The 20,569-nt window shown below is 45.4% G+C and overlaps 1 protein-coding gene across 1 annotated transcript; it reads left to right on the top strand.

Moving 5' to 3' along the window:
- The first annotated feature begins 1,152 nt into the window (after positions 1–1,152).
- Positions 1,153–19,970, top strand: NKPD1 (NTPase KAP family P-loop domain containing 1). Its single transcript, XM_063312617.1, has 4 exons — positions 1,153–1,269; positions 11,483–11,651; positions 17,686–17,817; positions 18,313–19,970. Exons 1-4 carry the CDS (start codon positions 1,153–1,155, stop codon positions 19,968–19,970), a joined length of 2,076 nt encoding a protein of 691 aa, XP_063168687.1.
- Positions 19,971–20,569: the final 599 nt, after the last annotated feature.

Consider the following 20,569-nt stretch of genomic DNA (forward strand, 5'->3'; position numbering starts at 1 on the left):
GAAGAATGGATCCTGTATCGGGGAAGGAGGAAGGGAAGAGGAGGGCTGGATCCTGGCTGAGGACCACAGCTAGCAAGGAAGAGCATGGACAGGCAGACAAGAGGACAGGTTGGGGAATGGTGGGAACTAATGGCACCTGAGCAGAGAAGAGGAACCAGTGGGAGAGAGGTGGGGATCCAAGTCAACAAAGAAGATTGTGCAATGGTGATCAAAAAGATGAAGCAGGTTGGAAAAATGAGGCAAGGAGGTTGCCCCAGCCTGTTTAAAAGCAATCCCAGACACTTTTAGTTTTTTAAAAACTTTCTGGGTGGGCAGTCAGAGTCTAAAACCTGGACTTGTCCAGGAAATAGCAGCCATACGATCATCCTGGGCTTCCAAGCAAGGCTTGTTCTTCTCCAATTGTCAGGCTTCAGACCTACAGACTGATTGGGAGGGTTTTGCTGGGAACCCCCTGTGTCTTCCACATTCTTCCCATCTCTTTTCTGCAACGAAAATGGATTCCTTGTGGAAGAGCTGCCCAGCACCACATTCGGTCCTTTTCTTTTGCAACTTGCTCTTAGGCTTAATCAGCAAATAAGGCTTGCCCAGGCCATTTTTGGTCGTTCAGATGAAGCTTTTCCAGGCAACAGTTGAGGATGGCGGGCGGCAGCGGTGGGGGGAATTGTTCCTTTTTAAATGTCTACCTGCCAAGAAATGCAGCGCATGGAGCACTCACAAATATTCCTGTTCACAAAGCATGATGCATTTGTTCCCCCGTTTTTGATTTCCAGGATTTCTTGCATCCTAATTTGGGGCCTTCTGGTAAAGCAAAGGATACTTGGTCAATCTAGGAAGCTAGAAAACCAAAAGGAGCTTATTTAGCTCCCGAGTTTGAATCAGTAAAATAAACGCCTGTGCCGTACCTCACGTGGAGAAGAAGGAAAGGTGTGTTTTATTTCCCTTCTCTCAGCATCTAATGCTACCGCTTGTCTGGCTTGATTTTCTACTTCACACCAAAGTCATAATTATTTTGACTGGGGAAGGTTCCACTTTTCGCGCAGCTCCAAGTGTTAGTCACAGCGTTCCTCTGCCACTCATATAATCAAAGAAAGGAAGAGGGGGAATAGAAGCCATGGGAGGGATTAAAGGAAAGAGATAAGCTAGAATTCCTGCATGTGGCCTAAAATCAACGGAGGAGGAGGACACAGCCTGAGTTCCACTGATGCGCAGGAAGGTTGCTCCATGTATGCTGAAGAGGTGCAGATTGACCCAGCAGAGGCGGACGGAAAGGTAGGAATGGTTGCAGCATTGTGGGAAACTCGGGGGGGGGGGTTATCCCAAAAGAAAAATTTCCAAATCCAGTCCCACAGTTTGCAAAAGATGCTTGAAAATTTAACTCCCCTCTGGGTGCCTCCTTTATTCCAGCCTTCCCCAACCTGACGTTGGGAGCCTGGATTGTCCCCACCACTAACATTGCCTTGTGTGTGAAGCTGGACCTCTAAAGGGAGAAATATATGGCACCCTTTCTGGTGATTGCAAGAGGCCTGGAAATCGTGTTGATGGGAAGACCACAAAGAACGTGGGTTGGGAAGGGTGGGCGAACAAGGCACCTCTTCTGAGATTATCTCTGCTCCCACCTACCATGTCTGCATGTCCTTGCATCAGAATCTCTCTTTTATAAAGGTAGCTTCCTGATTAACTGAGATACTTTTCCTGCCCAACTAATCTCAAAGACTTTTGATCTGACAATGGAGATATCGAAGTGGAGGATAGTTTCTGCCTTTTAGGATCAGCCATCAACCGTAAAGGAACCAGCAGTCAAGGAATAGGCCCCAGACTAGCACTTGGTAGGGTAGCCATGAAGGCCTTGGAAAAGGTATCCCGATGCCACAATATGTCGATATCTTAAAGGTCAGAATCATGCAGGCAATCGTTTTCCTCTGATACTCTATGCAACCAAAACCCAGACTCTGAAGAAGCGGCAGGACAGAAAGACCACTGACACCTTTGAACTTTGGTGCTGGGGAAGACCCCTGAGAACACCATGGACAGCCATGAAAATAAACAAATGGATCATTGAACAAATCCACCCAGAGTTCTCACTCAAGGCATAAATGTCCAGGAGGTAATTATCATATTTAGGACACATTAGGGGAAGACCCAGCTCTCGCGAGAAGTCCATATTGCTGGGAAAGGTGGAAGGAAAGAGAGGATGTGGACCACCAGCAATGAGGTGGACAGAATTGATTACAGCCACGATGGGTGCACCTTTGGGACATCTGAAGGACCAGGTTGGGGGCAGATCACCCAACTGTGTGGTCACTAAGAGTCAGTGCTGACTTGATAGCACATAATCAGTCAAAATTCTTAGCCAGTTATCTAGCACTACTTTAATCATTTCTTTGAATATTTGTAAGACCAGTAGGTGGCAGGCACTACCTTGGAAGCATAGCCTCTTGCAAAACCTCCAGGATCTTCCTTCTTTGCAAGAATGCCTCAGGTGGAAGCTAGCTGAGACACAGAGCCTTCTTTGAATAGCTGCCCATTTTCTCAGAAAACAGTGCAATGCTCTTTCCCAGAGTCTCATGCTTATTCACAAGGGAAGTCCCACAGGGGTGCAACAAGTTTTGGGAGAGGAAATCCACACTTGGCTTTTGTATACAGGGAATCCTCGCTTAGCTACCATGATTGGGCCTGGAATTTTGGTCGCAAAGCAATTTGGTTGTTAAGTGAAATCGACCCAATTTTACGACCATTTTTGTGGTGGTCGTTAAGTGGACCGTGTGGTTCCCCATTGATTTTGCTTGCCAGAAGCCAGCTGGGAAGGTAGAAAAAAAGCAATTACTTGACTGCGGGATGCTGTGACTGTCGTAAACGTGAACTACTTGCCAAGTGCCCAAATCACGATCATGTGGCCATGGGGACGCTGTGACAGTCATAAGTGCAAGGACCGGTCGTAAGTTGGGTTTTAGCGCCGTCGCAAGTCTGAAGCATCTGTAAATGAATGGCTGTTAAGCAAGGACTACCTGTAGCATGTGAGGAGCCACACTCCCCAGAGACGATGCCATCAGGGTCAAGAGTAGGCAGAGGCAGGACAAACAGTCAGTTTGATCTCAGGAAATTCAGCTAAATAGATTCCATTAATGCATCGGGCGCTTAATCTTTCCTTTCCGCTGCATTAAAAATTGCAGTTCCTGGAGAGGGTCTGGAAGCGGCTTCGGCTTGATTTGTGTACTTCTGGGGAAAGTCTCATGTGTTGTTAGGGTCACCGGGTCAAAATGCAGAGCTGAATTTTTAGAGCACATGGTAACACCTATGCCTTTGCATGCATCGAAATACTACTTAGTAGGCATTATGAGCATTCAGGGGGTCTGCAGAGAGGGGGTCCAAAAAGTCGGGAGGGCGGCCACAACCATGTGATCCAAGCCCCGCCCCTTTTTATGTGTGTCACGTAAAAAAGGGGCAGGGCTTTGAAGGAGTTGTGGCCACCTTCTTGACTTTGACCCCTTTCCTTGTGAACACCCCTGCAAACCTGGATGGGGCTGAGCTTCCATCAGGGCACAGGGACAGCCCAAGAACCCCCGTTTACATCCAGTCGATTCAGCACCAATCAATTGCAGGTCATCGGGTGGATGTGCCCCCAGACTTGTCAGTGAATTTATTAATGAATAATTTGTGGATTATTAATGCAGGTCTACTCACATACAAGGGGTTGATACGCAGTTATTGGGGCATCCAAAGCTGAATTTTAGGAAGACCTAAATGAAAATGAAAGTCGGGGTGGTGGTGGTGGAAGGTACACCTAAGACTAAAATAATGGCAGGGCTTGGATAGGTCCGGCTCCCACCTCCGGGCAGTCCAGGCCCTGTGCTTCTCCATCGGCAAGGTTGAGGTGTGAGTGGTGAAATCCGCCTGCACATCCTCGCACCCCTCCTTGTTACCTTTCGCAATCTGGGCCCAAAAACAGGTTTGGGGAGGTTTAAGAAGCTGCTGTAATCTGCCTCCTGAAAGGAAGGAGGTCCTCTGAAGCAGGGATGCTTCTGAACGAGCCGGCGTCTTGGTCTGGAGTGTAAGGAAAGGATCCGGAGGGCTGATGCCTTGCCAAGACCTGTAAAATCCCGCCAGCTCAGCCATGATGTTTTGGGGACCAGTGTGATAAAGAGAGGAGATCTTTAGAGCTTCAAGGCTTGACTCTTTCCCTCAACCAGCCAAAGTGATCTTGGGTGAGTCTCTTTCATGGTGAAGGCTGAGATGGAGAAGTGGGTTGGACCTCAGGTGGGACAATGTGCTGGTGCTGGCTGAATGAAAGAAGGAGCTTGCTAAGGTGACAGGCTCTCCCCCACCACCCAGTTCTCCAACAGGAAGGATATTGGGGGGGGGGGGTATAGGTGTTTGGACTGGCTGAGCTTCCAATCTTCGGATCCTCACCTGCCATCAAACCTGTCAAAAAAGGTGGCACAAAGACACCACCGAACCCAAGAGCTTTCTCCAACCTGCATGGGTGTGCTGGACTCCAACTCCTATGATTCCCAGCCAAATGGCTCCCCACCATTCTGGCACCAGTAGTATTTGCCCTTCTTTTCTATCTCTCTGGGAGGTTAATTGATGAAACAGAAAAAAATGCTGTATAATTTTTTTCCTGACAATATCCCTGTAGGGTAGATTAAATGACTCGCCCAAGGCAATCCCATCAGTGGTGTGCATTAGTAAAATGTAAAGTAGAATCTCTCTAAGTGAAATGTTTCCGTTCTGTTGAGCGGTTGGTTTCGTTCTTGGAAAGCTGGGCTTAATCATACGTAGAATTGAGCTAAAGATAGTCAAAACGTTCATATTTTGAGCCATTTTCTAAGGGCGGTGATCTCACGGAATGATCACAAACTTCCTAACTTTTGAACGAAAGGTGTCAACGTAAGAATATCTATTTTTTCCAAAGCAGCTGAACTTCTATGGAGGCGTGAAAGGCCAGCTTAATAAATAATAATATTAAAAGGACAGACATGGGGGCAACTCCTCTCCCCCTGATATCACACCTAAGGGATTTTGACATATCGGAAAGAATATGTTGATACGGGCTTGGTTCACACATTGTACTTGGAGGAAAAATGCTTGGATTTGGCTTAGCGGGTTAAATGAGCACAGCCCTTGTGAGAGAGAAACGTAATGAATTTTTCAAATCCACTTAGTTGTGATTTATTCCATAAACTATGAGTGAGAGAACTGGTGGCTTAGCCTCACAGTCTTGGGAGCATCAGAGAAGGAAGCAGAAAACAAAATTGTCAAGATTCATACAAAGCCACTACAAGCCACAAAAAATGCAGGGAAAAATATCAAAAATAGCTGAGGCATTGAAGCAACTCCCTACCCTGGAAATATTTACACATTTGGGGCTATTTATAGCGAGCTTCCTTTCCTCCCTTGGAACAGGTGAAGACACACACCTGGGCTGACCCACAAGGAAAAAATTCTGCTCATCTCTCTCTCTAATCAGTTGGCGAAAATATCAATTCGGCGGGCAACATTTTCCCAGGCTGAAAGTGGAGGGATGGAGTAGCTTCACCTGTTGGATTTCTGCCTCTTCTGCAGCTGCCAGGGGTGTCCGCAAGGTGTGGTCAAAAAATCCAGATGGCAGCCGTGATGGTGCTGTGATCAAAGCCATGGCATCGGTTGGCACCCCTGGCAGAGGTTCAAAAGTTCAGTGGGCCCGCCTGAATAATGGAGTTCCCTGGCAGTTCCCTGCTATATTTTTATATTGTTGACTTCTAAATCTTTTCAGGCTGTACGAGGAAGAGGTAATAACAGGAAATGCCACCTTAATCAATACCCAGATTTGGTCATGAGTATCTTAGGACCACACCATGACCCTTTGCCAATGCCGCCTCTGCAGGCTTAGTCATAGAGCTTGGTTCAAGGCCATTCGTGCCAGGATACTGTTTACCCAACCCTCTAAACTGGCAATTATATCGACACTCACTGGCTGCTGAGGCCTGCCCAGTGCCCTCAGTTGCAACCGACTCTCCCCTCCTCCTCTGAGTAGCACACGAGCCTATAGTAGAGCCCTTCTGGATCAGACTGATGCGCTTCAACCTACCCCCAAGGGTAGCCAGCAACATAGCATTTCTTGATCTAATCCTGTTACCAAATTGGAAGGATTGTTCTATTGTATCACCATTTCTTAATAACCATACGTAACATGGCTTATGCCAAGGCTGGGTTCAGAAATGTGGCTAAGCCTCTGCTTTGCTAAGTTGGGCCTTATCAAGGAGTTGGCAATTTTATCCAGAGCCACTGCGGAAGCGTTTGGGCAGAAAGTAAAGCTCAACAAAACATCCAAAATGAGTAAAATATCAAGAGAAGTCCCCGGAGATCCCACAGAATTTTATCCAATGTATTTGTCAAAGGAAAAAGGAAATATTTAATATTGTTGTTCTTCAGACATTCAGTGAGAGGCCCTTGGCACTTGTGGATGCCATATGACCAACCTTCCCTTGGCAAATTGGGTGACCCACTCACCAGGGTTCGTAAAATAGGGTTCAAGGATAAGTATAATTATCTTAATCTATTAGTATAACAATCTTAATCTAGACCAGCGTTTCTCAACCTTGGCAACTTTAAGATGTGTGGACTTCAACTCTCAGAATGGGAGCATGGCTGGCTGGGGAATTCTGGGAGTTGAAGTCCTCACATCTTAAAGCTGCCAAGGTTAGGAAACACTGAGCCCATTGTGGCTCATTCAAGCAAACCACGAGAAAGCACAATGCACGGAGAGACAGTACCTAAAAACCACAATGCAGTGCGCATGGACACACACCTACACACACACACACAAAAGGAGTGGCACTGAACAAAATCAGCATCAAGATAATCAAAGCTCCACTTTTAATTAACATTTTTGGGAAACAAGGAACACGTTCGCTAGCGCCTAAGTGGTAGGGTTGGCTAATGCTTAGGATTCAACCCCCCAAAGGTGCTTTGGAGCATATCAGCACAACACCTTAAAGCAGCTGCATCTTTTCCTGGGAGCAGACACACAGCTGCTTTCAATGTTACAAGCTAGTACTATGACTGCCCTCCTGCGCGTTATGTACATTGTTGTTTATTCGTTCAGTCGCTTCCGACTCTTCGTGACTTCATGGACCAGCCCACGCCAGAGCTTCCTGTCGGTTGTCGACACCCCCAGCTCCCCCAGGGACGAGTCCGTCACCTCTAGAATATCATCCATCCACCTTGCCCTTGGTCGGCCCCTCTTCCTTTTGCCCTCCACTCTCCCCAGCATCAGCACCTTCTCCAGGGTGTCCTGTCTTCTCATTATGTGGCCAAAGTACTTCAGTTTTGCCTTTAATATCATTCCCTCAAGTGAGCAGTCTGGCTTTATTTCCTGGAGGATGGACTGGTTTGATCTCCTTGCAGTCCAAGGCACTCTCAGAATTTTCCTCCCACAGTTCAAAAGCATCGATCTTCCTTCTCTCGGCCTTCCTTATGGTCCAGCTCTCGCGGCCATATTTAACTACAGGGAACACCATTGCTTTAACTATGCGGACCTTTGTTGTCAGTGTGATGTCTCTGCTCTTGACTATTTTATCGAGATTGGTCATTGCTCTTCTCCCAAGGATTAAGCGTCTTCTGATTTCCTGGCTGCAGTCAGCATCTGCAGTAATCTTTGCACCTAGAAATACAAAGTCTTTCACTGCCTCTATGTTTTCTCCCTCTATTTGCCAATTATCAATCAAGCTGGTTGCCATAATCTTGGTTTGAGGTTTAGCTGCAAGCCAGCTTTTGCACTTTCTGTTATGTACATTATGGAGCAGCTTTTCGGAACAGAACCTGACAGCCATCCTAAATGGTAATGAAAGGAGCAATGAGTGAATGTCCCTTGGGAGGTGTGAAACCCCCCCTGTGAATTGACTGGGGTGGGACTTGCAGGAAGGGCACAGCTACTCAGGTATCCCCACAAAATCCCTCGGAACGTACCGTGAATTTAGCAATGCATCTTTGTAGATCACTATTCTGTCCATCCAATGTCTTCTTGCCCCAGATGCAGAGTTTAGGACACAAAACAGCTTCCTACTTTCTTCAGTGTTGCAGCCACCATCTTGACCTTTTTGACCCACCCCTGGTCACTCTCATCTTTTTCTCCACTCTTGTTCCTGAAGAGATGGGGCCAATGAGCAGGAGTGGAATGGAGAATTCAACATTCCTTTGTAACAGATTTATTTTCAAGTCAGGAGAGAAATGAATTAATCCATTTGAGTCATCACCAATACTGAACCGTGCTGCACCCACCACATCCAAGGGGGCTGGGATAACGGTTCTCCCACCCCTTAAAAAAAGACTATGCTTCTCTTCCCTTAAGCATGCACAGTGAAAAAAGTCTTGCTTATTTGATTTGTTGCCATTTCCATCTCCTTTCCTTGGGCAAAGAAGGGATTCTGCAAACAACGGGGCTGTGAAGAATCCCCAGAAGTGATGGGAGCAAACACACTCGTTTGGGGCTGAATGATACACTACAGTCACACTTACATTACACACATCAACCTTTCACAGCTTGATGCTTTCCGAATGCTTCGCCTCTACAACACCATGATTCCCACCCAGCACGGGCAATTGGCTGGGGAATACTGGGAATGGAATATCCAACCCTCCGAAAAGCACCAGACTGGAAAAACTGGATGCTTATGAAGCAGGAGTGGGAGCCCTGTAAATTTTTTATACCTTCCAAGATGGATTTATTCCATCTCCCTTGCCTTTACAGCAGTGTTTCTCAAACTTGGCCACTTTACGATGGGTGGAGCTCAACTCCCAGAATTCCTCAGCCAACATGTTTTAAGATAGGTGGACTTCAACTCCCAGAATTCCCCAGCCAGCAAGGCTGGCTGGGGAATTCTGGGAGTTGAAGTCCACCCATCCTAAAGTGGCCAAGTTTGAAAAACCCTGCTTTACAGCCTCCAAAATTGGTCTCACTTTCAGCCCCTGATAGGGCTGACTATTTTTAAGACACCGGGACTTCCCTCATACCTCGTTTGCCAAAGACAAATTCAGAAAGAGAGGCAAATACCCTTTTGCAAGTATTTTGAAACTATCCCTTATTTCTGTCTCTTTCCCCTTCCTTCTCCTCACTTGCAGAACTTCCTAAGACTTCCAAGGTGAGGGCAGGAAATCAACTCTTAAGGAGTGCGCCCAGTTGGGAAAGAGGAACAGAATTTCAGGCGTTGACTGACCTGCCCATAAATGTGCACAGTTTGGACTAACTTTGCCAAGCTTCCTTTATGCAATAGACTATCACATGGCTCTCCTGATCTCCAGGTAGCCTGGGCCTTCTCAACTGATCCTGAGCTATTGTCCAAATTGTTCTTGAACTTGAAAGTTTGTTGCCTGTCTTTGCCTGTCTATATATTTATGTCTATGTGCCTGTGCATTCTACAGACCCACAGACATCACATGTTCTATCATGGCTTTATCCCATCAATTGCACATGTGATTTTCCAACCAGTATCTTGGAGAACCTCTATCTAAGGGGTCGCTAAGAGTCAACACCAATTTGATGGCACATCAATCAATAAGTCATGGTTCACATGTTGCATTAAGTGCTAACCTGTTTTATTTGATGTGGGTTCATCATAGGATGGGAGCCATTGTGGTTGGCTAAGAAAACAAGATGGCGGCTGTTCTTTATTTATTTATGAAATGTATAGGCTGCCCCAACCTATCACAACTCTGCAGCTTACAAAATAAAACAATCAATACAAGAATACACATGTACCTTTCTTTAAAAAGTTCAGATGAACAAATATGATCTAATAGGCTGAAACATCACACAAGGGGTCTGTCACCCACTCTGGGCCAAGGTCTGGGTTAGGGTGAGCAAGATTTTCAGGGCTCGTTTAATTAAGGTGAGGTTGGAAGCCGTACAAATCTCTAGGGGAATATTGTTATGCGGGATTCCAGCGAGTGTGCCTTGCAACCAAACAGAAGACACTTACATTGGTAGCAAACAAGGCCTGTGAAACATCGTGGGTCTTTTTTCTACATAAACATTCATAGGCTGATCACTGATCAATCAGTTAATCAAATCTGGACAAACAGGCAAAGACGGAGAGAGAATAATTATATTTTCCCAAAGATGGATTTAAACATGAACGAATGAATGAGACTTATATTAGCCTAAAACATCCCACTGATATCTGCAGCTATTCTTCGCCTGTATCCAACCCATTCATAACACTCCTTATCTTAAGGAGAAGTTATTTGCGGAAGAATTTAAGCAATTGAGGGATAATTAGTTGTTTCTGGCACGGAGCTTCTGAGCTTAGTTAAATTAATAATAGTTCTTATTTAGCAACCGAGCCAGCTTTCAGCATAGCTTCAGCTCTGTCATTAGCAGTTGTAAATTGTAATTGGGATGGAGATAAATTCATCTGTTCCTTCTTGCAGATTTTATTCCAACCTCCCATGAGAAATGGTGTCACCCCAAGTGTGACTGAATTATAACTCTCATATTCTGCCAACCACTGGGGCTTTTATCCTTCTTTTAAGTACTTCCCTTAGAAACGGATAAGGCTATATGTTTCCCTGGATGGCGATGAACAACTGTATTAAAACGGTTAATTTAGGTTAATAATTAAAACTTATTAGAACACTGTGCTTCCTTTATTATAAGCAAACTGTTTCTGTCCCATGAAGAGAATGCCATTTAAGAACAGAAAAGGGAAAGGAATATGTTTTGTTATACCATAATCAGAATTATGCATTATTGAGAGCCAGTCTGGTGTAGTGGTTAAGGCGCTGGGCAGGAGACCAGGAGTTCTAGTCCTGCCTGAGGCACAAAGCCAGCTGGGTGACCTTGGGCCAGTCACCCTCTCTCAGCCCTAGGAAGGAGGCAACAGCAAGCCACTTCTGAAAAACCTTGTCAAGAAAACTGCAGGGACTTGTCCAGGCAGTCTCTGAGAATCAGACACAACTGAACAGATAAAAATCAAAACAAAACCAGAATTAAGCTCATTCCCATCCTTCAGTATCCCAGCCACACCCACTGCATCCAATCCCTTGTAAAGTCATTGTCTTTCTCAACACAGTGACCGGAATATTTTTGTCATCCCAATTAGCTTCTTTGGCATGCCAGGCCTGGTTTAAAACTAGTTTCTGATTTGCCACACCTTTGAGCTTTCATTTTGTTGGTCTGTCTTCCCATTTTTTCCCCCCCAACTTGAAGAGAGCTTGGGGCTGGCCATGAAAGTCAGTGGACATTTCTGCTTTGAAAGCTGAAGCTTCAAGAACCAAGGATACACCTCTCCTCATTCTTTCTTTCTCTCTCTTTGACTTCATGGACCCCGGTTTTCTAAACTAAAGTCTGGAAACAAGAAAAAAGACAGAGATAAAATCCTTGCTGGAATGCAGATACCCCAGAGGCTGCCTGAAATACTTTTTTTCCTCATCTGTTCTCATTAGAAGCTTAGCTGTCCAAGGGAAACGGGTTGAATCACCTGCCTGCTGCGTTTTCTTCTGGCAGGGTCCAGCCTGTCTGGGAACTCAGGTTGGTGGTCCACCAACTCCAGAGCTGATGAATTCCTATGGCGAGGAAGTCATTAGGCTGCACCACGGGGAGGAGTGCCACGAATCGGGGTGCCTGTGCTCGAGCGGGGAGGCCCACTTTGACCACACCGAATGCCACACTAAAGGTAGGCTCAGCATCTGATTCACAGCCACTGGATCTGGGCAAACGGAAGGTAGTGAAGGTTTGAGTCCACTTCTTCCAAAAGCCCTGGCTTTCGTTTAGTACGCTAAACCTTGATTTAAGGGACTGTCAAAAAGGCATGCCCATTGGGCATAATAGGCGCACTGGGCATAACAGGCGCACTGGGCATAATAGGCACAGTGATTATTGCCTATAAAAATTTTGGGCTCAATGAAAATGTTTTAAGTTAAAAAAAAAAAAAACTCCAAACCTATGAAAAGTAATAGCAAAATCAAAATTCGACTATCCTAAAATTAAATATATTGAAGACGTTACTCTTGTTTTATTATGTGTGTACATACTGTGACTTCTTCCCTGAGATTTGTTGAAGAGTAGAGGTGCAGGGAATACTTTTATAACCACAAGCATCTGGATTATTCCTGCAGCAAGGCCCTACAAAGATAAATGCATCAGGAACCTTCATGCAGCCTTGCAAGAAAGTCAAGATGATGCCCACACAGGGGGGCGCACCAGATATGGTCAAAAAAGTCAAGATGGCAGCGGTGATGCTATGATTGAAGCTCTGGTTTTTACGTGTGCCTAAAAATCAGGTGAAGCTTCAATTGCACTGACACAGCCTCCATCTTGACTTTTTTGACCACACCCTGCAGATGCGGCCACATCTGTACAATCAAAGCCCTCCTTTTTTCGTGCATCACATAAGTGGCATCTATTAAAGCCAAACATCTGAATTTTTGTAATTATGTCCTTTGCACAATTGTGCACACCCTTGCTTAATTGTTGCCAGCATTGACATGAATCAACCACAGCCTTCCAGATATAAGGATATTTCTCCATTATTCTGGGGTGGTGTCTGGACAGAAAAATTGTCAGTGGTCCATGGTATCTTAAATCTAATTGAGGTTCATTAAGCTGAGAGTCCACTGTATTTAACTGCAGAATAAAACACAAACTTCATTAATATGTGTAGATTAGTGCATGAATAATATTAGATTGGTGGATTTGGGGTGGAGGGGTGTGAGTCAGTCTTAACTCTTGGCAACTATATGAATGAGTCCCTGCAGGTTTTTTGGCAAGATTTTTCAGAAGTGGTTTGCCCTTGCCTTCTTCTTCCTAGGGAAGGACTGGCCTGGTCCAAGGTCACCCAGCTGGTTTCATGCCTAAAGCAGGACTAGAGCTCATTGTCTTCCAGTTTCTAGCCTGCTGCGTTAGCCACTATCCCAACCTGGCTCTCAGTATCAGCATTACAGGTAGTCCTCACTTAACAACCATTCATTTAGTGACAGTTTGGACTTACGACGGTGCTGGGAAAACCAACTTACAACTGGTTCTCACACTTATGGCCATCGCAGCATCCCCACGGTCATGTGATTGTGATTTGAGTGCATCCCATTGTCATGTGATCACCATTTTTAACTTTCCCAGCCAGCTTCTGGCAAGCAAAATCAATGGGGAACTGTGTGTTTTGCTTAACAACCATGTGGTTCATTTATTGCCTGCAGTGATTCACCTAACGACCACCGCAAAAAAGGTAATAAAATCAGGTCAGATTCGCTTAATGACCATTTCACTTAATAACCAAAATTCCAGTCCCAATTGTGGTTGTTAAGCGAGGACTACCTGTAGTGCATAATTAATAATAGCCACAAAACCAGACAGTAAATCCAAGCTATCTGTTTAATGCAGCCTTTCCCAACTGGATTTCCAATGAAGAGGTCACCTAGGGGTTCCACAAAAGATCTTGATTGAAAAAATAATCATCGTTTTTTGAGGTTGCAAAAGGCTGGTTTAAAGAGAGCATGATGATTCTCAAATTTGAAAAGAAGTCTCCTTCAAATCACACTGAGAGTCAGATCACTCTGCAGACATTTCCTTGTTTTCCTGATGGTGACCCACCAACAGATCACCCATTGTTTTCTTCCTGTTTTTTGTCTTCTAAACTAGCCTTTAGCCCTGGGATTTCTTGATAATCTCCCATCTAACTACTAACTGAGCCTGACCCTACTTAGCTTTTTCAATATTAGCCAAATGCTGGCTCTGGCTACCACCATCTCTTGCATAAATCCTTGATGGACCTCCATTCTTAATTCTTTGGAGCAGAAAAGGCACAACTGCCATATTTTCTCTAGATTTCTCCAGCTTTCTGCCACAGACAGAGTTAACTGCAGTAGCTTTTTGATCAGCCCCTTGAAGCATACTTTAAAACAGGGTTCCTCAACCTTGGCAATTCTAAGCTGTGTGGATTTCAATTCCCAGAAGCTTTGCTGGCTGGGGAATTCTGGGAGTTGAAGTCCACACAGCTTAGAGTTCCTAAGGTTGAGGAACCCTGCTTTAAAAGCATCCTTACAGGAAGGTTAGGTAACAGTTTTAACATTTGCAACAAACTTCCTGTAGGCAGGAAGGTAACTAATGCATGCTTCTGAAACTGGGTTACGTGTAGTTATTTTCTTCATTAGCTTAACGTGTTAAATGCTCTCCATTCCGTTCCTCATTCCTTCTTCCTTTGCCAGCTTCGCAGCAACCATTTTGGTGACTCTTAAATTGCTGTGTTTTGTTACCTCACACGGTTCTTTCAGAATGAACAAACTTGGGGCAAAATAATAAGTCCAACTTTCTTGTCTCTGTAATTGTTAAATAACTCTTCACAGATTTCTGCATCACTTTAGTTTATTGTATTGTCTAGACCAGTGTTTCTCAGCCTTGGCCGCTTGAAGGTGTGCGGACTTCAACTCCCAGAATTCCCCAGCCAGCATGAATTCTGGGAGTTGAAGTCCACACACCTTCAAGCGGCCAAGGTTGAGAAACAATGGCCTAGACTCTAGATTATAACCAATTTGACTTCCTCAACAATTCGCTGTCATTTTTGGAGTCACGGGAATATACTTTTCGTGGGAGAGGAAACATCACCCGGGGGAGAACATTTTTAAAAAACAAAGAAAATGGTATGGTTTGCATTTGGCTTTTAAATCTCCTATTGCATTTTTAAAAACATTTCCAGTAAGAAAGGAAATTAAAGTCACTGTTGTTATTAAGCCCTTCTTGGAGTTTGAGTCTTCACACACTTGATTCTCCAAGTTCAGAATCTAATGAAGTGAAAATGCTGGGAAAAGGGGGGGAAATCATAGGTTTATTATATTTTTTCCAAGTAATTGCTTTATTGCATTATAAGATGCGAATGCTACATCATAAAATACAGATACTAACTTGGTACAGTGGTATTTGCGCAATATAAAGTATATCTTGTTAAGACTACGATGATTTAGGTAAGTGAAACCTTTAAAGGTGAGGAGGAGGAGGTTTACATTAATATTAAATATAATTTCACCCAAAGCATCATAGTGAGATCAGCATTAGTGGCACCAGGGTGTGAGTGCAAGAAAGGGTGAATGCATCTCCGTCAAGGACAACCTGGAAAAGATCCATCAACAACCCTGGGGAGCTCCAGCTAGGAGCTCCAGATGTTTGTATCCCAACTCCCATCATCCATTGCTCCTCACCGTACTAGTTGCCAGTTATAGAAGGTGAACCTCTCTGCAGGGCACTGGGATGGGTAAAGCTCTCCCGCTGATTTCCTTCCGCATGGGTACGCACCCATCACGGATACTACTGGTGTGCTAGCAATTCACCAACAGCCATCGACCACCTTTCGGCCTGCAGTGCTCAAAGCTCCTTTCTCCTCCAACCAGAGACAGCTGGTTGGTTGGTTGGTCCAAAGCAGCTGTCTGGGCAGATTGCAGTATTTCGTATTTATTTTGCTGCAGAATCAGACCCCCTCGGTTCCCACAAGCTCACAAGTTTATTTGCAAAGGAATTGTGAATGTTGTCCTCAGCCTGACCCTAACTCCAAGTCAGCCTCAGCTTACATGATACACTCTTTCTAACCAGGTGAAGAAACCTGGGCTGAGTCAAGTGCCTTAATGATTTAGGAACTTCCCCTTCCTTTTAAAACTTGCGTCAGTTTCCACTACAGCTGATTTGAATATATCAACTCAAACACAAAGCTGTCCTATTGCCGTAACTATAAGCCCTAATTAGGTTTATAAATTCAGCAGGGCAAAGCACGTCCCCCTTGAGATAAAATTTCAGGCCGCAGGTGGAGTGTTCTCAGACACGCCCACCCCCAACACCAGCCTTCCTTGCAAATGGAAAACTAGCTGCTAAGGAGGTGGTGTTCCTCGTGAAGCTACATTTCTGCATGTGAGGAGGGGAAGCTAGGACAGGATCAGATTTGGACAAAGTCCAGATGACAAGAAGACACACAGCTTGCGCAGAGAGTTCAAAAATTGCACCCGTGGGTTAGAAAATAACCTAGGCTGTAATTCCAGAAAATTTCTTTACAGACTTAGAAGAAATTCGGAATACAAGCAAGAACTAACCGAAGTGTTTTATTGACCTGAATCACTATGCAGCTGATTTACATACACAGATACCGCCATTTCTGTGTACATAAAAAATAGGCAGAAGTTCAATCATACTGTCATGGCTGCCATCTTGATATTTTTGACCATACCCCTGTCACGATAACACAGAGCAAGACCTTTCCACCTCCAAACCATGTTTTCTCCAGCCCAGAAACCCCCTTCAAGGACACTGATAAAGTTTGCTTTCCCAGCCAGGAAATGCACCCAAAAATAAAGCTGATATTCTAAAGCCTAAAATAGGATGGTTAATGCTCAGCTCCTTCCCAGGAAGAAGAAAAACACCTGAGGGGGGGAAAATTACTGTAAAGAGATCTCAGCCCTGCTCTGATGCATTTACAATAGGATGAGTTACACAAGCTAATTATCCTAATTACTCTCAAACATTTTTTCCCCCTGACTGTTCTTTGGGGAACAAAGGGCCTACATGATTTTTCCATAGTGATGCTTTAGGCCAGTGTTTCTCAACCTCAGCAACTTTAAGATGTGCGGACTTCAACTCCCAGAATTCCCCAGCCAGCACGCTGGCTGGGGAATTCTGGGAGTTGAAGTCCACACATCTTAAAGCATGCTGGCTGGGGAATTCTGGGAGTTGAAGCCCACACGCCTTAAAGTCACTGAGGTTGAAAAACACTGCTTTAGGCTTAGGAAACAGACAAGAAGAGATCAGTGTCATCCATCATTTTACCCGTTAATTTGCTTCCCTCCTCACGTTCAACAAAGCAACGTGCAATCTCACTTGCGGGACGAGCCACATGTAAATTGCTCTCCTCCCTTTAGTTAAGTTGCAGAAGGAATATTAGCAGTGCGTAAAGGAGCCTTCAGGATCTGGCCCGCTCCAAATACATTGACACTATGAATCTCAGCATCCCCAGCTGACATGTTGGAAATTGTTGGCCCAATCATCTGGAGGGCACTAAATTGAGAGAAAGCGATGTAAGAAAATAGCATCTTCTACCTGCAAAACTTTGGAAGCATGGAAAATGGGGGTGTTCTGCCGCAGCAAAGCATCCTCAGCTTTGTTATTAGCAATTAAGGTAAGCTTATGAGAGCTGAGCTGCCAGGTGAAAAAGGAGGGTTTTGTATTGCCGTTACTATCTGTAGTCTCCCTTCTTGGAGGAAATGCTTGCTTGAGGGAGGAAAAGTGTCCTTATGTCCTCGTGTGAGAGCCCTGATCCGAATTGTCTTCATGGGCACATATGCACACACACACACACACACACAATGAATCATGACTGAATGGGGCGGGCACCCTCTTTGATGGCCGGGAGCTGCATTTACATTTACATTGTTTTGTAAATGTCCAGTGATGCAAAGGTGGCGAGAACAAATCATCCTTTTTTCCCCCTTTCCTTTTAAACAGGAGATTCTTCCTTTTGTTTTAACTCACCTGTTTGAGGGCTTACAAGACAGGGGTGGTGTGTTTCCCGCTTGAGAATAGCAGGGAACCGATGCTACCCATTTTTTGGCAGTGGTGATGAAACGGCTTTTTGTCGATGGCCGTCTACCAGCTTCGATTTAAGCAACGGCCATCTGGTGCCACCGGTGTGAGGACCCCCTGGTTATTTTCCATGTCTTTATTTCTTTTCCACTCCTCAGAAATCCTGACAGAAGATGACATTTATTGCTGCTGTTTATCCAAGACACTCTGCCATACCTCCACCCCGGTCACGGTGGGCTTCTATTCACCCTGTGGGACTCGTCTTCACTCCCTTCTTGACCAGATTGCAGGTCAGTCCCACACCGATGGAATCAATGGAGAACTAATTTAGTAAACACACATACTAAGGCAGAGAAGGGAACAGCCCTTCCCACACCCATGGGTGTCTGGGGAGAGAGGAAGTGGCATCACATGAGTTGTCATGCCATCGTCACACAACTTGCATCCTTTGCATCCTTTGACCCAATGCCAACTTGATGTCATCTGGGCACGTTCCCATGTCACCTACACCTCTACCTTATTTGGTTGGTTCCTTCCCATCATATGACATCATTTAGAACACTTGTAAGCCACCTTCTGGTGCCTATCCCAGTTGGGCAGCTCAACCATCAAAATTCCAAAGGTTAACATCCAAATCCAGGATTGTGACACATGAAATAATGGGGATAAAAACAAACAAAAAACAAAACAAAACAAAATAGGGCCCTTCAAGATTGTGGGAGAAAGATGGAGGGGATCTCTCTTGGCAGCTCTCCCGTTGACCCCTTCTGAACCCACTTTTGCAGGATGCATGCTCAGAGAATCCATCCGAAGGGAAGAAAACGAGTTCAGGAGGACTCACCAGAGGCCCCGACTGCCCCAGGGGATGAATTATCTTACGCTGCTCTGGTACCTTGTCTTCTACCAGCCAGTCATCACGGAGGTGCACCTTCGAAGGAAAAACATTGAGTTCCTCTTCATAAGGTTCAGTGCCTGGGAATATGCAGGCAGTGACAAGTTGTGGGCTGGTCTGGTCACCACCCTCTGTGACCACATCCGCCACCAGTTTGGTCCTCTTCCCCTGAGTTTTTACCACGTGGTAGGAAGCCGCCCAGAATTTGCCTCAGGATTCACCCAACAAGAATGGAGGCTTAAAAAGAAGACATGCTGCACTGTGGGAGGGCTCGTGTTTGTTTTGCTAGCTGGCGCAGGCCTGGCCACCACTGCCATCCTCGTGCCAGAGATGAGGGATGGCACAGTCCTGAAGATCCTGGGTAGCACCATTGCTGGCATTTCAGGATCCGGGTTCATTATAGCCATCACTCCTGTGATTAAGCACTTGATCATCAGCCAAAAGAAGAAGATAGAGAGCATGACCAGCGATGAGAAATTCACCAGCCACCTGGGTTTCATGAGCTCAGTGAAGAAAGAGATTGAAGTCCTCACCAACTATGTCTACTACATGGAAATCTTTGAGCGTCGGCGCCTGAGGATCGTCTTTGAGATTACAAGTTTGGATATATGCTACCCGGAACGGGTGGTTGGGGTGCTGAATGCCATCAATACCCTACTTTCAGATAGGAATGCCCCATTCATCTTCATCCTGGTTGTTGACCCCTGTGTCATCGTATCTTGCTTGGAGCAGGCCAGCTCCATGAAGGGAATGGCCGACAATGGGTACCTGTACCTCAACCGCACGGTGACCCTTCCCTTCTCCATCCCGGAAATTGGCATCCGATCCAAGATGAGTTTTTTGCACGAGGCTTTCCAGACTCGGGAAGATCTAATGTACAGCATCATTACAAGGAACATGGAGCTGGGAGTGAAAAAGTCCAAAGGGAACGACGCAGCCTTGGTGAACCTGGGCATGTCAGTGGAAGTGGACCAACACCAGATCGATGCTCAGGCAGTCCAGTACATCCATGAAGCTTTCCATTGTTTACATAATGAATACGATTGCCTCTACAAATATATCCCAGACAGCATTATCCAGATGAGAAGGATCGTCAATACCATCCCCATTACTATCAGGCTTATGACTCAACAGCCCATGCTGAGGCACAACATCTATCCCCGGGCAGTGGCCGGTTGGGTGGTCCTGGCCAACCAGTGGCCATGTCGCTTGAGTTGGATCCTACAGTGCATGGAAGACAGGCTGCAGAGGCAGCCACCAAACGATTATGAGAACAGGTCCATGTGGAGCGTCTTTGTGGAGACCTGCAGCGAGCTTTTCTCCAAACACAAGGAGCTTCAGAACATCATGGCTTTAGATGGTGACCCTGAGCTTTTAGAGAGATTCTTGTCCTGTGATTTTCCCTTCACCATACAAGAAGGGAGGAAATTCCTGAAGTATACGGTCAACTTAGACCATTCAGTAAGGCATAAGATGGGACAGCTGCAGGCTCTGTCTTCTCTAGAGAAACACTATAGCAAAGGTGAAGCAAATTCAGAAAAAAGAGATTAGGGGTTACGGTGCCATTCCAGGGAATCCTGGGGTGAAAGAAACTTAGCTGTGTTTCATTCGCTGGGAAGATGGGAGCAAGAATGGTGGAAAAGCTGTATCAAAGGTTGCTTTGTCTCTCACTCGACCACCCCAGCGGGGAACTGCAAGAGTCGTTCTGAATACATTCAGGAGCAAAGCTTGGCATCCTTCCCGGGCAGCAGGCAGAGTCTCACCCAGTGAGGCAGATGCCAAAAATCAGAAGCAATTGACCTAAAAAAAAAAAAATTAGCTGCCATCTTCCAAGGTTGCCAAACTGCCTGAGATTTAGGAATCTGGAGAGATTTGAGTCGTGGCTTTTCAAAAATTAATTCAATGTGGAGTTACGTTGCTGCCAGCTAGGGCTATCTGGTGGCTTCTATTCTGAGACACTCTTTCAGTTCAACACAGGATAACGGTGAAGCAAAAGAGCCAATGCTTTTGTGAAATGAGCATGTATCTTAGTACACTTCCTAGAACCTTCTGGGGAAAAAAAACAGTACTGGGATTTCACTGCAAACCAGTTAATGGCAGGAGGTCTTGTAACCAGAGGCGTCTACATGGGGGTAGACAAAGTCAAGATG

The sequence above is a fragment of the Candoia aspera genome, chromosome 10 (assembly GCF_035149785.1).
Source record: "Candoia aspera isolate rCanAsp1 chromosome 10, rCanAsp1.hap2, whole genome shotgun sequence".
NCBI classification, from domain to species: domain Eukaryota; kingdom Metazoa; phylum Chordata; class Lepidosauria; order Squamata; family Boidae; genus Candoia; species Candoia aspera.